The sequence below is a fragment of the Rhincodon typus genome, chromosome 1 (assembly GCF_021869965.1).
Source record: "Rhincodon typus isolate 14 chromosome 1, sRhiTyp1.1, whole genome shotgun sequence".
Lineage (NCBI taxonomy): Eukaryota > Metazoa > Chordata > Chondrichthyes > Orectolobiformes > Rhincodontidae > Rhincodon > Rhincodon typus.
In genome coordinates this window covers 104,582,166-104,596,771 of record NC_063332.1, presented here as the reverse complement: position 1 = coordinate 104,596,771, position 14,606 = coordinate 104,582,166, and the positions used below count along the sequence as shown (strand labels likewise).

Below are 14,606 nucleotides of genomic sequence, written 5' to 3'. Positions count from 1 at the left end.
CATGACAAATCAAATAACATTTGCTGTTTTCAGCAATGATCTTAATGCAAACTCAGATCAGAATTCTGATGTGATGTCTCTTGGCCACTAAGTGTTGCCTGTACTTTATAGGCTGTGTCTGGTGCAGGCCCAAAGGGCTGAACAGCCCCTATCTGTGCCATAACAATTCTGTGAAGCTGTCATTTATTATCTACAAATGCTGTACTTTTTTGGATACAGATTTCCTCTTCTTTTGGGAATTTGGATCCATTTGGTACTGGACAAACCCTTCCTCCATTGCAACTTCCTCAGTCCATACCACAACCAAATGCCGTGCTGCCTCTGAAGAAGCCACCCAAGTGGATTCGTCGCCCTGTAGGAGCTACATTTGCTGTAAGTTTTGGAATCGTTGTGATCTAGAGTTAAAAGTAGACTTGAAGTTTTCTAAATTATTTATTTTTTGCTTTTACCTAACCTGCGCCCCCCACCGAAATCTCCTCAGAAGGTGATCTCTTATTTAGAATATAAATCTATGGTGGCTCAGTGGTTAGTACTGTTGCCTCACAGTGCCAGGGACCCAGGTTCGATTCCACCCTCAGGCGACTGTCTGTGTGGAGTTTGCACATTCTCCCTGTGTCTGCATGGGTTTCCTCCGGGTGCTCCGGTTTCCTCCCACAGTCCAAAGTTGTGCAGGCTAGGTGGATTGGCCATGTTAAATTGCCCGTAGTGTTCAGGGATGTGTAGAATAGGTGGGGGATGGGTCTGGGTGGGATGTTCTGAGGGTTGGTGTGGACTTGTTGGGCCAAAGGGCCTGTTTCCACACTGTTGGGGTTCTATGATTCTGTGATACATATGGCAGCACCACCTCTGCATCTCTTCCCCAAATTCTCATTCCTCTTGAGCAACATTTAAGATGATAAGTGTTGATAGGGTACTTGACTGTGGCAACAGCTACAACGAGGCTGCTCGTGCCCCATCCTTATGCACAATTGGCACAGATGTAACTGGATAAATCTCAGATAAATTTAAATACCAAGTCCCTAAGAAGGAGCAGAAGACCATTCTGCTCATGGAACCTCCTTCACCATTCAACTAGATCATGGTATTGAGGTAGATAATCAGCCATTTTCCTACACTATTTCCATATGTCTTTAATATCTAGAAATCTATTGATGTCATTCTTAAATATACTCAATGACTGAGCCTCCACAGCCTTATGGAGTGCAGAGCTCCAAAGACTCACCATTCTCTGAATGAAGGAATTCCTTGTCATTTCAGTCCTAAATAGCCTAGCTTTTACTTTAAGACTGTGTGTCTTCTGGTTGCAGAAACACCTGTGCGTACAGACACACGTACCTACCCACTGATGTATTCTGTAATCCATGTAAGCACCTAGGAGCAAGAGTAGACCATTTAGCCCCTCACCTGCTCCATCATTCTAGATCATGGCTGATCATTTCTTTCAGCACCAGTTTGCTGCACTGTCCCCAGATCCCTCGATGTCATTAATCATCAGAAATATATCAAGGCATCAATTTCACATGCTTCAGTGCAATCACATCTGAACTCTAGAGGAAAAAAGGCTCCAGTTCCTTCAGTTGCACCATTCCAGGGATTAGTCTGATGAATCTTTCTTGCACCCTCCTCTGGCAGATATATCCTTCTTTGAATAAGGAGACCAAAATTGTACACACTACTCCAGGTGCTGCTTCACCAAGGTTCTCTGCAATTGCAGCAAGATGTTTTCCTAACTCTGCACTCAGATCGGTTTGCAATAAAGGCCAGCATACTATTTGCCTTCCAGTAAGGCTGAAGGCATTTGTGGTACATCCACCGCTCTTCCAGTTGACATCTCTGTTTGAACCTCAAATTTTCCTACCATGTGCACCTATAGTGTTCAGCAATAGTGAAGTTACTTGATTGCACTTTCTCTCAAGGTGCAGTTATATGTCACTGTTATATTCAAGTTATAAGTCACTTCTCTTTTAGCCTGCCTGAACTTGACTGCTCACTTTCGATCACTGTGACATGGTGTATTTGAATGCTTGGGTGTTGGTGCAGTGATTTATTTTTAATAATTTACCAGAATTTTAGCATTTAGTTTTAGTAGATCAATAAGTCATGTCTATAATCTTCATACTGCTGTAAATTGAAATAATTTTGAACTGTTTTTGTTTCCTTTTTCTGTTGCATGACTTGTTTCCCATTGAATTTGAAAAAAAAAACAAAGTTTGGAGGAAAACTGATCACGTTCCAAAATGCGAAGCCCCAACCACAGCAGCAGCAAGAAGCTCCTTTCCAAGTGTTCGTCAGTCAAGTTGTCACAGAATCGGAACTCCTGAACCGTTCCAATGAATTGCAGTCAACCATTCATTCAGGAGGCTTTGTAGAGTACTGTCAGTCCAAAGTTAATGCTGCCCACACCGACTTTGAGAAGAATGTTTGGGGGTTTTTAAAGGTGAGGAGAAAATACTAATTTAGGACAGTTCATAGCTTTTATAAATAGTTGTGATACAGAAGCAAGCCATTTGGAATGGTACACCAATACCACTCTGCAAGAGTAACCCACCTAGTCCCACTCCCTTGTCCTTTCCTTATAGACTGCATTGTTTTTGTTCAAGTAAGAATTCATTTTTATTTTGAAGGCTTCGATTGAATCTAACTCTGTCACCTTCTTAGACAGTGCATGCCAAATTCTAATTGTTCACTGTGTAGGAAATGTTTCCTCCTGTCACTGTTGCTTCTTTTAGCAGTCACCTTAACTCAGGGTCTCTTGGGTTGAGTCCAACAGGACATTTCTCCTGACCTACTCTGCTGAGACTTCTTATGATTTGAATGTCTTTATTTAAGTCGATTTGATAATCTTCTCTTCACCAAGAAGAACAGTGGCTTCACTAATCTACCAGGGTAATGGAAGTTCCTCATCCCTGGAATCTTTTCTGCATGCTCTGTAAGGCTTTCATATCCCTGCCTGAAAGGTGCTGCCCAGGTGAGGCTGAATCAGTGACACGTTTATTCCAATGTCCTTGCTTTTATACCCTGTGCCTTCAGTTTCTCTTTATCCTTTCATAGGATATGGGTGTTGCTGGCAAGACCCATTTCTTGCCCATCGCTAATTGCCCTTAAATTGAGTGGCTCCCTTGGTGATTTCAGAGGTCACTTTAAGAATCAGCCTCATTACTGTGGGTCTGGAGTCTGATATATGCCTGACCAGGTATGGACGGCAGACTTCCTTCCCAAAGGGATATTGGTGAACCAGATTGGATTTTGCAATAGCTGAGGATATATGTCACCATCATTGAAACCAGTTTTATATGCCAGAATTCATTAATTGAATTTCAATTACACCTATGTCCCTACAGCATTTGCCTGGACCTCTGGTTCACTAGTCCAATGATATTACCACAACACCACCATCTCTGTGACAAAATACAGGTCTTTTATGCTGTACAATCGCTTTCTCAACCTGCCCTGTCACCTTCAATGATTAATGCACATATACGCCCGGCCTCAGTTATAAATACTAGAATAAATGCATTGAAGGACAGGAACCTTGAATCTGTACCTCTTCCTTAACAAAGGAGTGCTATGGGTCATTGCAACAGGTATCCTGGAGATTGCCTAATTCAGCACAAACCAAGAATTGAGCTTACTACTTTTCAGGCTTTGCCATTTATTGACCAGCTGAATAAATAGGTAACTTAGATATCAGTTTTTTAGATCTATTTATTGAAACTGATGTTTTATTTAGTCAGAAATAGCTGCCAAAACTACATTAAAACTAAGTGCTTGGCCAAGCTTTAGAACAAGGCGAAACAAGTACACTGCAGTTGGAATGCTTTATGTGAACCAGTTTACTCAGGCATGAAAAGATATTGGTGGCATTGAGAATTTACAGCCAGTCTTTAAAAGTTGGAGCCTCCCTCTGTACTGTCAGCCAAGGGGAGGTGTGGTCACCTCAGCGTAAATGGGCAGCTGGTGGCAGCAGACAGAGTATCTCCTGAACAGGCTTGTTACTCTGGTACCCAGCATCTTACATTAGGGTTCCCAATCAGAATCTCTCTCTTTGATTACAGTAACAATGCTTCAGAAGTTAATACAATTGATGTAAAGCTTTAATGAGAGCTTGGATGCCCACATGTGCTCTCTGTCTCTCGTGTCTGTGTGTGTGTGTTTCTCTCGCTCTCTGATTTGCACTCTGAACAGTGCATTTCCATCATTTTCCATTTAGATTCTCAATATTTTGTGGCCATTCTATTTGGCCTCTGTTACTAAACTTTCGGGAGGTGTGGAAAATATAATTCAGCACGACTGCTTTGGTCAGCCCAGCTGGTAAATCATACAGTGAGTGCCGTTCCACTGATTTAACTGTCTTACAGGTAAACTTTGAGAAGGATCATCGCAGTAAATACTTGGAGCTTTTGGGATACAAACAACAAGAGCTTGCAGAGAAGGTAGGAAGATAATTACCTGGTGTCACCTTCTGAGTGCTAAAAAGAAAGAAGCTGCAATTTATTCATTTTGTCCATGTGATCTGTTGGAATAATTATTTGATAACATGTACTTGGGAGGGTGGACAATTCAGAATTTAACTGAAACTATATTTTCATGGGCCCAGGACACTTTTGAACATTTCTGCATTTCTACCTTAGATTGCAACAGCATTACAAAGTGGAGGAGACAAGATTGGACTTCCATCATATAAGGTAAAAACAATAAAAAGCAAGTAAAATGAAACACAGGCCTCTGTCGTCTCAGATTGTGAAATTGAAAAAAATATTGTCCTTCTTTACACAAATGCTTCTAGTTATTTATTATGTATAAGTAACCTAGAGATACTATCTGTCATTTTGTTTTTATGATTCGAATTTACTATACAGAAGAATGTCACTTTGTCACTGTCTGGGTCCAACTCTGCAAGAAAATATTTAAAAAATCAGAATTAATCTCTCTTCTGTTTTTCTGATGCCCTATATCTTTAGCTGTTTGAACAATCCAAAGATGTGCAAAATGCGTTGAATTGACTGTGCTAAATTACCCATAATGTTCAGGGATGTGTAGATTAGGTGTGTTAACCATGGGAAATGCAGGGTTACAGGGATAGGGTCTGGGTGGGATGCTCTTCGGAGGGTTGGTGTGGACGTGTTGGGCCAAATGGCCTGTTTCCACACTGTAGGTATTCTTCTTAATGGTTTCTTCATTTGTGGATCAATCATCATTTGTGGCAAAGCATTCGAAACATTTGCAGTGCCTTTTATGGTCAATGGAAGTCTCCAAGTGTTTTAATGGAATTTAATGAAATACTTTTTGAAGTGTCCTCACTATCATAACATAAGAAAATGTGGCAGTCAATGTGTGCAAAGCAGGGTCCTGCAAACAGCAATAGGATAAAGGTGAGACAGTCTGTTTTTGTGATATTCATAGAATTCCTACAGCGTGGAAGCAGGCCATTCAGCTTGTTGTGTCCATACTGACCCTCCAAGGAGCATCCCACCCAGACCCACCACCCCGTACCCTGGATTTCCCATGGCTAATCCACCTAGCCTGCACACTATGGGAATTTAGCATGGCCAACCCACCTAAACTGCACACCTTTGGTTAGTGGGAGAAAAGCAGAGCACCTGGAGGAAACCCACACAGACACAGGGAGAATGTGCAAACTCCACACAGACGGTCACCCCAGGGTGGAATCGAACCTGGGTGCCTGGTGCTGTGAGGCAGCAGTGCTAATGACTGAGTCTCCATGCTGTCAGTGTTGGTCCAGCTTTTGGAGATACCTGGCCAGCTATTCTTCACACTAGTGCCATGGCACTTTTATGCTCATCCGTGAGGGCATACAGGACCTCTTATTAATACCTGTTCCGAAATAGCACATCTCCAACAATGCAGCATTACCTCAGTATTGTATGGGTGTGTCAACTTAGATTTTGAGGAAGGCATATTTATGCTTCTATCATGTAAAATTTTGCTGTGAAAAGAGCATTGTTGCCTTGAAAAAGTTTGTTGAAAGAACTGATACACTTCGATGCTCTCTGCTGGTAGTCTGGAGAAATAACATGAACAAGTAAAAGAGATGGTTAGACGTAGTGGATGGTATGGTCTTGCTGTTGATTAGTGAGACTGTAATGTTTGAAATAGATCACATTATGTTAACATTCTTGCTGCTGATTGGTTGACTGTACAAAATCGATGGCATTATGTTTCTCGGTGATGGGAATGGTGTGGTGTTGGTGAAGTTCAACTATCTCCGACATGTCTTGTGTACCATTATTGATGGATAAGATAGTTTTGGAGTTGGAGCTTTGAACATGATGGTTACTAACTTGATTATGTTTCACAATTGCTAACTGGTTCTATTCACTGTTTCAAGTAGGTTCAATGCTCTTTGAATTTCCTTTGTAGGCTGTGGCCTGTTTTACAAGTCTGCAACTACATGATATGCTGTAAATTCCTGATTTAGTTTCAGATGCTTATCTTTATGCATGTGAAGAATGCCGTGGAGCTTCTCAGATGATGTTTGAATTTATAGCAACAGTAACTTGAACATTTATGTTGCAATCTGAGAGCTGGAAAGGACCAAAAGGAGGCTGACTCTTGTCTTATGGAAGCAGTTGTTGTAGAGTAAGTGGGTGTGCTAAACTGGTATAATCATGGTGAATTTATCTACTTATAAACTGAAGAAATCATATTGGCAATAGTAGCTGGATAAGGAGTTCTTAGAATGCTTTTGAGATGGTCCCAAAGCATGCCACTCCAAAAAATACTAAGCAGATTGTATTTGTTTTGTATTATGTTATGAGACAGGCTTAACTAATGACCTCAGAGCAAAGGAACCTGTTGATAGCAACAACCATTATATGACTGAATTTGACATCCAGTTTGAAAGGGAGAAGATTGAGTCTAGGACTGGTATTTTAAATCTAAATAAGGGCAACTGTGTGGACATGACAGCTGAGCTAGGTCAAGTGAGCTTGCATACTAGGCTATGGGATAGATCAATAGAGACACAGTGGCAGACATTTCAGAATACTCTAATTATTTTCCAATATAAAGAAAAAACAAATCTAAAGGGAGGGCACAAATCTAAAGTTAGGGATAGCATCAGGCTTAAGGAATAACCATATAATTGTGCAACAATGAATGGAAGATCAGGTGATTGAAAACATAAAAAATGATTGAAAGGTTAAACAGGATGAAGTAATTAGAGTGAGGGGAAGCTAGCTAGAAACATAAAGACAGATGAGAGTTTCTATAGGTATTTAAAAAAAAAGTGTAAATAAATTGAGTATTGGTCTTCCTAGAAAATGAGAATAGGGAGTTAATAGAAGATATTGAGGAAACGATGGACAAAATGAACAAATATTTTGCTTCTGTCTTCACTATGGAGCATGCAAAAACATTCCAATAATATCTGTAAATCAGGAGATGGAATGGGGAGAGGAACTGCAAGAAATCATGAGAGAAGCAGGAGTAAGAAAATGACAAGTCTCTAGGTTCAGATGGACTTGGTTGAAAGGTCTTAAAAAAAGGTTACTAATGAGGCAATAGGTGTGTTCGTGCTAATTTTCCAGAATTTCAAAATGACTTGGGGAAAGTTGCATCAGATTGGCAAATAGCAAAAATAACTCCTGTATGCAAGAAGGGAGAGATGTAGAGGTCAACTAGGCTAATGTGTGTTGTGGGGTTAGGTTTACCTGACTGATCCCAGGGATGGCAGAACTGACATTGGAGACAGACTGGATCTGTTAGGACTACATTCACTGGATTTTTTATAAGAATGAAGGAGGATCTCAAAGAAACCTATAAAATTCTAATCTGACTAGAAAGGGTAAATGCAGGAAGAGTGTTCCCAGTGACCAGGGAGTTCATAACCGGGATCAAAGTATAAGAATATGGAGTAGGCCATTTAGTTTTAAGATAAGGAGAAATTTCTTCATCCCGAGAGTGGTGAGCGTTTGGAATTCTCTGCCACAGAAAGCAGTTGAGGCCGAAACATTGCATGTTTTCAAGGAGTTAAATATAGTTCTTAGGTCTAAAGGGATTGAAGGGTATGAGGAGAAACGGCGATCGGGGTACTGAGTTGGATGATCAGCCATGATCATATGGAATGGTGTCACAGGCTCAAAGGACCGAAGACTGACTTCTGCTCCAATTTTTTGTTTCTAAAATCCTGAATAGTCATGACATGGGGACGTAGAAAGGATGTTTCCTCTTGTGGATAGTCCTGAACTCTGGGGCAATGTTTAAAATTAGGGGTCACTCTTTCTAGGATGCAGTTGAGAAGGACATTTTTGAGTGTTGTGCAACTTTGAAACTCTGACTCAGGCAGTGGAGGCAGGGTTATTAATTGGTTTTAAGGCAGAGTTAGCTAGATTTTTGTTAGGCAAGGGAATAAAAGGCTACTGTGGGTACATGGCAATGCTGAATTTGAAACACGAGTAAGTCAGCCATCATGTTATTGAATTGAGGAGCAGATTTGAAGGGGGTTCCACTTCTGCTCCTATTTTGCAAGTTCGAATGAAGGGAAGTCATTGAGTTGAAATGTAGGCTTAATATGGTGAAGTTCTTGTCATAGGTCTTTTAGTGATGGAGTAGTCTCTTCCAATGATAATGCTATAAACTGGTTGGAGTGTGAAGGGATGATTAGAAATATCAGTTCACCCGTCTGTCAGTATGAGTAGACTTACTGCAGACTTGATGTAACTGTGTGTCATTGAGGTTTGCTGATGAGAACATGAAGAACTAGCGTGTATAATTGCTGTTCTGTTGCCATGGCAAAATTAATATTTGAAAATTGATTGTTCAGGTATTGTCAGAAACTATGAAGTTGTCTCCTATCGTGTTACCATATAATGAAAACGCCATAGACATTTCAAGGTTGGGGACTTCACTTCAAGACTAGCCAATTGAATCATAGAATCATACAGCACTGAAACAGACCCTTCAGTCCAACTCGTCCATGTTGACCAAGTTTTCCAATTTGCTTGCATTTAGCCCATGTCCTTCTGAACATTTCCTATTCGTGTATCTGTTCAGATGTCTTTTCAATGTTGTAACTGTATCTGCTTTTACCACTTCCTCTGGCAGTTCATTCCACATATGAACCACACTCTGTGTGAAAAAGGTGCCCTTCAGGTCCCTTTTAAATCTTTCTCATCTCATCTTAAAAATTATGCCCTCTAGTTTTGAACTCCCCAACCCGAGGGAAAAGACCTTTGCTAATCACCCTCTCTATGCCCCTCACCAATTTATAAACCTCTATAAGGTCACCCCTCAACCTCCTACGTTCCAGTGGAAAAATTCCCAGCTTATCCAGCTTCTCCTTGTAACTCAAACTCTCCAGTCCAAGTAACATCCTGGTAAATCTTTTCTGCACCCTCTCTATTTAATAATATCCTTCCTGTAGCAGGGCGACCAGAACTGTACACAGTACTCCAAAAGTGGCCTCACCAACATCCTGTAAAACCGCAACATACCCCCAATCTTAAACTCAATGTCTGAGCAATGAAGGCAAGCATGCTAATCATCTTCTTTACCACTCTGTCTACCTATGACAAACATTCAATGAACTATGCACCTGCACCCCTAGTTCTCTCTGTTCTACAACGCCCCCCAAGGACTTACCACTTATTGTGTAAGACTTGCCCTTGTTCGTCTTATCAAAATGCAACACTTCGTGTTTATCTCAATTAAATGCCATCTGCCACTCCTGGCCCATTGGCCCAATTGATGAAGATCCCTTTGTAAAGTTAGAAACCTTCCTCACTGTCTACTATGCCACCAAATTCCACAAATTTACTAAGCATGCTTCCTATATTCTCATCCAAATTGAATATGTAAATAACAAACAGCAGTGGACCCAGCACTGATCCCTGTGGAACATCGTTGGTCACTGGCCTCCATTCTATAAAACAACCCTCCACCACCACCCTCAGTCACCTATCATCAAGCCGGTTTTGTATCCAATTGGCAGGCTCTCCCTGAATTCCATGTGATCTAACTTTACTTACCAGTCTGCCATTGCAGAACCTTGTCTAAGGGCTTGCAAAAGTCCATGTAGACAACACCTGCTGATCTGCCCTCATCTATCTTCTTGGTCACATTCTCAAAAAGTTTGTGAGACATGATATCTCACACACAAAGCCATGCTGACTATCCCTAATCAGTCCTTGCCTCTCCAAATGCATATAAATCCTGTCTCTCAGAATCCCTTCCAACAACTTACCCTCTGCTGATGTCTGACTCACTGGTCTATAGTTCCCAGGCTTCTCTTTGCAGCCTTTCTGAAACAGAGGCACAACATTAGCCACCTCCAGCCTTCTGGCACTTAGCCTGTGCCTGTCGATTATACAAATATCACTACTGAGGCCCTGCAATCTCTTCCCTAGCTTATCACAATGTCCTAGGATACACTTGATCAGGTCCCAGAGATTTATCTACCTTTATGCTTTTTTCAGACCTCCAGCATCTCTTAGGTAATGTAGTCTGTTTCCAAGACATCAATATTTACTTTTCTCAGTTCCGTAGCTTCCAATTCTTTCTCCATATAAATACGGAAGTGAAATATTCGTTTGGTATCTCTCCCATCTTCAATGGTTGTGCACAAAGATGACCTCATTTATCTTTAACGGGCCCTATTCTCTCCCTAGTTGCTTTTTTGCCCTTAATAAACTTGTAGAATTTCTTTGGATTATCCTTAACCTTACCTGCCAAAGCTATCTCATATTCCCTTTCTGCCCTCCTGATTTCCCTCTTAAGAATGCACCTACTCCCCTTCATACTCTTCAAGAGATTCGCTTGATCGCAGTTGTCTGGACTGACATATGCCTCCTTCTTATTTTTGACCAGAATCTCAATATGCTTATTCATCCATTGTTCCCTACTCCTACCAGTCTTACCCTTCACTCTAGCAGAAATATACCGCCTCTGAACTTTCATTATTTCACTTTTGAAAGCCTCCCACTTGCCAGTTGAAATGTTGCTTTTCCAAAGTCTCCCATAAAGATCTTGGTGACAATAAGTAACAGTGGCAATCCCAGAGCAGCACCTTTTTTTTTGTTTGAAATAGGAACTTTGCCATTGGAATGATGTTGACTTGGGACATATTGGTGGAAGGTCATAAATTTGATCCAGTGATGCTAAAATTCTGTTGGATAAGCAGAAGTCTTCCAAATTGATAAGACAAATTTCAGGCAAGGACACATTGCATAGCAAGTCAGTGTCAAAACTGACCTTTGTGTTTGATTCATTGATCGTAACATTGAGCAATCAGCAGCACATGGTAAAGTGTATCTATTAGAAACACAGTTGATTAACCAAGTAGCAGTAATATCCTGTCCATTTGCCCATCTTTCTCTCCATGAAACTACCTCTTTTACTTGTTCTAGTCGTTTCTCCAAATAGCCAGCAGGGAGTGCTGCTGAAAACTTTGAGATGTCTCAGTTCTTGGAAGGAGCTTTTTTTGAGATAACTGCTCTACAGTTGCACTTTTCAGAGCAAAACTGCACATGGTTCAACTGTAAATTTGTCTTCCTTGATGTTATTGCTTTCATGCTCAAACCCATTGGACCTTCTCAGCTCGATTTTGTGCTGAAATCCTGAAGTGGGACTTGAATCCAGAAACATTTGACTCAGCTGAGCCATAGCACACATTTATCAAAGATCTATGTCTATCAAACAAATTGTCGACTCTGATGAAGGGTCTAGGCCTGAAACGTCAGCCTTTCTGCTCCTGTGATGCTGCTTGGCCTGCTGTGTTCATCCAGCTCTACACCTTGTTGTCTCAAATTGTTGAGTCTGTTGTTTGGACCTTTTAAAAAGTGAAGTTGGTTTCCTCTATTCTCCGGTGTTGAAGATATAATGGCATTTTCTAATTATTTCCAGTAGTAAAGAGACATATATATTGCACCTCAGTAGCAGCTTGGTTTCAGCAGTTAATTAATGCCACATTTAAAAGAATTTTCCAGCACTGGAAAAATTTGTTCACCCTGCCATGTGTGTGCTAACTCTTCGAAAGAGCTGTCCACTTACTCTCAGTCCACTACCCTTTCCCCACTCCTTTTAAATTCTTCTTCCGCATATGTTTATCTATTTTTCCTTTAAAAGCTGTTGGATTCTGTTGGTTGGAAGAGACTTCCGCTTCTAATCTTACCCTTTTTCGTTATCGGTCGTAAACATTCATTACAAACTAACTGAACAAAACAAATACTGGTATCTTTTTCCCCTAATTATCTTATGAAAACATCATCTAATTTTATACACCTCTATCCTATTTTTCCTAACCACCTTGCCCCAGTTTCTCTAATCACAGCTTTCTATCATTCTAGATTGTTACCTACATTTGTGAAATAATCATTCATTTTTATTGTACTAATTACGTGATTGCCGTTTAGCTTGAAAATCTGACTGAGTCTGACTTGTTAATTTGTGTTGAATTTACCAGTTGTACAAATCATGGGGTATATATTATTCCACAAGATGACTTTGCTTAGATTTTTTTATATTCAAAATCCCAAGTTTCTCTTTTAAAGGTTAAAATTTGTGTCGGTACATTATACGGTACCCTTTTAACTTTGTGTCATGAGTTTAAATTGAACTAAATGGAAGTGAGCTACAGATCAGCCATGATCTTAATGAACAGTGGAATAGCAACTGCTGTTTCTGTGGTTCAAAGTCTGTTCTTGCTGGCTGGAAAGGTTCTATGTGAAATGAGTTTCAGCAATCTCAATCTAATTCCAGATGAGCACAGGTTTGCAGCAATCAGGTTGTCCTTTATCTGCAACTGTTTCATTCTAAGAGATGATGCATAGATGGTGTAGAAAATGGACAGGGGTCAGATTAGTAAAGTCTTCTGAGGTTGGATTGAGGAACAGAGCAGACAGAGTTTTATTCTGCTGAATTGAAACTGGTAATTCAAGATGTACGAGTCGATGTTGCAAGCCAAAATTGAAATGTTCCAATCCTCAGTATTAATCTTTTAAATTCATTATAAAGAACAAATAATTATTTTGTGTAATATATGGTCGATGCCTGTTAAGTTGTAACTTTGGACATTTCTAAAGTCTTTTCACATCTTCTAGTGCAGATAATTTAGATATAAATTTCATTGTCGAATTCTCTTTTCTTTCCTGTCTATTACATAGTTTGTCTGTACTCGCTGCTGCTCCTGATAGTGTGGACCAGATTAACCATTTGATGTAAGACTTAAATTGGTGTGGTTTTGGCACTTTGCCCCTCCTCATTCTTGTGCGTGTCGGTTGAATGGCACAGGCACCTAATCTGACCGCAAAGGCCAGTTCAGATTTTAGTTGCAACTCTGAGCCGCCTTTGTGAGAACTGTGTAGCAAAACTTTATATTCTTTTAACTGCTATTGGATACCAGTTTCAGTTGATGCTTCAGTGATTTTAGTGAAGTTTTTGTTGGCTAATATGTTTTAATCCACTGTTTGCCAATTCGTTTTACTTATGACATCAATAAAAAGAGAATCCTTTGTCCCACTGCTGATTTAAAAACTGCAATATGAGTATGATGTTTGATCTGTGTGTTTGTATGTGTGCAATATTTAGCTGCAACTGTGCACTTTTGTATTATCCAATTCTGAAGTGAGCCCTCGCATTTCAATAAATATTGACTATAATGAGCAACAGAAGTGACAGTACAGGCTGAAAAGGGAGCCTCGCTATTAAAACCCTGTTTTTAAAAATTGGGTAGAGAAATTGAATTTTTGGCTTTGTTGTATCTTTTTAAAAAATATTATTGACAAATTATTGATTTTGAGAATACTGGCTTGGAAGAGTTACAGAACCTACTGACTTGAGGTAACAGATTGTTGATAATCAATACACCTATGCTTCATGGTCGTACCTGCATTATTGATAGTTAAGCTTTTTTGCAGTTGAACCCTAATCTCTGTAAAACCAATGCCCCAATAATGTCATCACTCACTGTCTAACTGAAATATAACGATTCAAACCGAATAATGAAAAATTAGTCAATGTTAACATAATATTTGTGATAGTTTAATTTTCTTTTAAGATAAGGTTTTAATAATTTACATTGCTTATATCCAAAAGTGCTTTTGGTTTGGAGTTCATTTTATTCGCCTCAAGAATTTCTCCTCATCTCACTTCAAAATGGCCTACTGCATACTCCAAGACCGTAAACCCTTATCTTGGACCCAATGACCAGGAGATGCATCGTCCTTGCATCCTGTCTGTCCAACCCAGTCAGATATGTTTCAATGAGATTCCCTTTCATTCTTCTGAATCTTATTGCATATTAGCCCAGTTAACCTGTTGTTTTGTCATAATCAGTCTGGTGAACCTTTACTGCATGCTGTCCTGTGTAAGAAGGTCAAAACTGCAGACAGTAGTCCAGGTGTGGTCTCACAAGGCCCTGTAAAGCTGCAATAAGACTTCCTTGCACCTGTCCTCAACACTATTGCAATGAAGGCAATATACCGTTTGCCTTCCGAACCGTTTCTGCATCTGCATGCTTGTTTTTGGTGAGCAGCGTCCTAATCTATCACCATTTAAATAGTAAGGTGTGGAGCTGGATGAACGCAGCAGGCCAGGCAGCATCAGAGGAGCAGGAAAGCTGACGTTTCGGGTCTGGACCCTTCTTCAGA

The 14,606-nt window shown here is 40.2% G+C and overlaps 1 protein-coding gene across 1 annotated transcript in view; it reads left to right on the top strand.

Moving 5' to 3' along the window:
* The window catches only part of sec31a (SEC31 homolog A, COPII coat complex component), an 89,606-nt gene that overhangs the window by 36,780 nt on the left and 38,220 nt on the right, over positions 1 to 14,606 (top strand). The window contains exons 10-14 of the mRNA XM_048603609.1: positions 220 to 372; positions 2,210 to 2,437; positions 4,359 to 4,433; positions 4,632 to 4,701; positions 6,784 to 6,888. Of these exons, the coding sequence (XP_048459566.1) occupies positions 220 to 372; positions 2,210 to 2,437; positions 4,359 to 4,433; positions 4,632 to 4,701; positions 6,784 to 6,888 (631 nt within the window). The remainder of the gene's footprint in view (positions 1 to 219; positions 373 to 2,209; positions 2,438 to 4,358; positions 4,434 to 4,631; positions 4,702 to 6,783; positions 6,889 to 14,606) is intronic.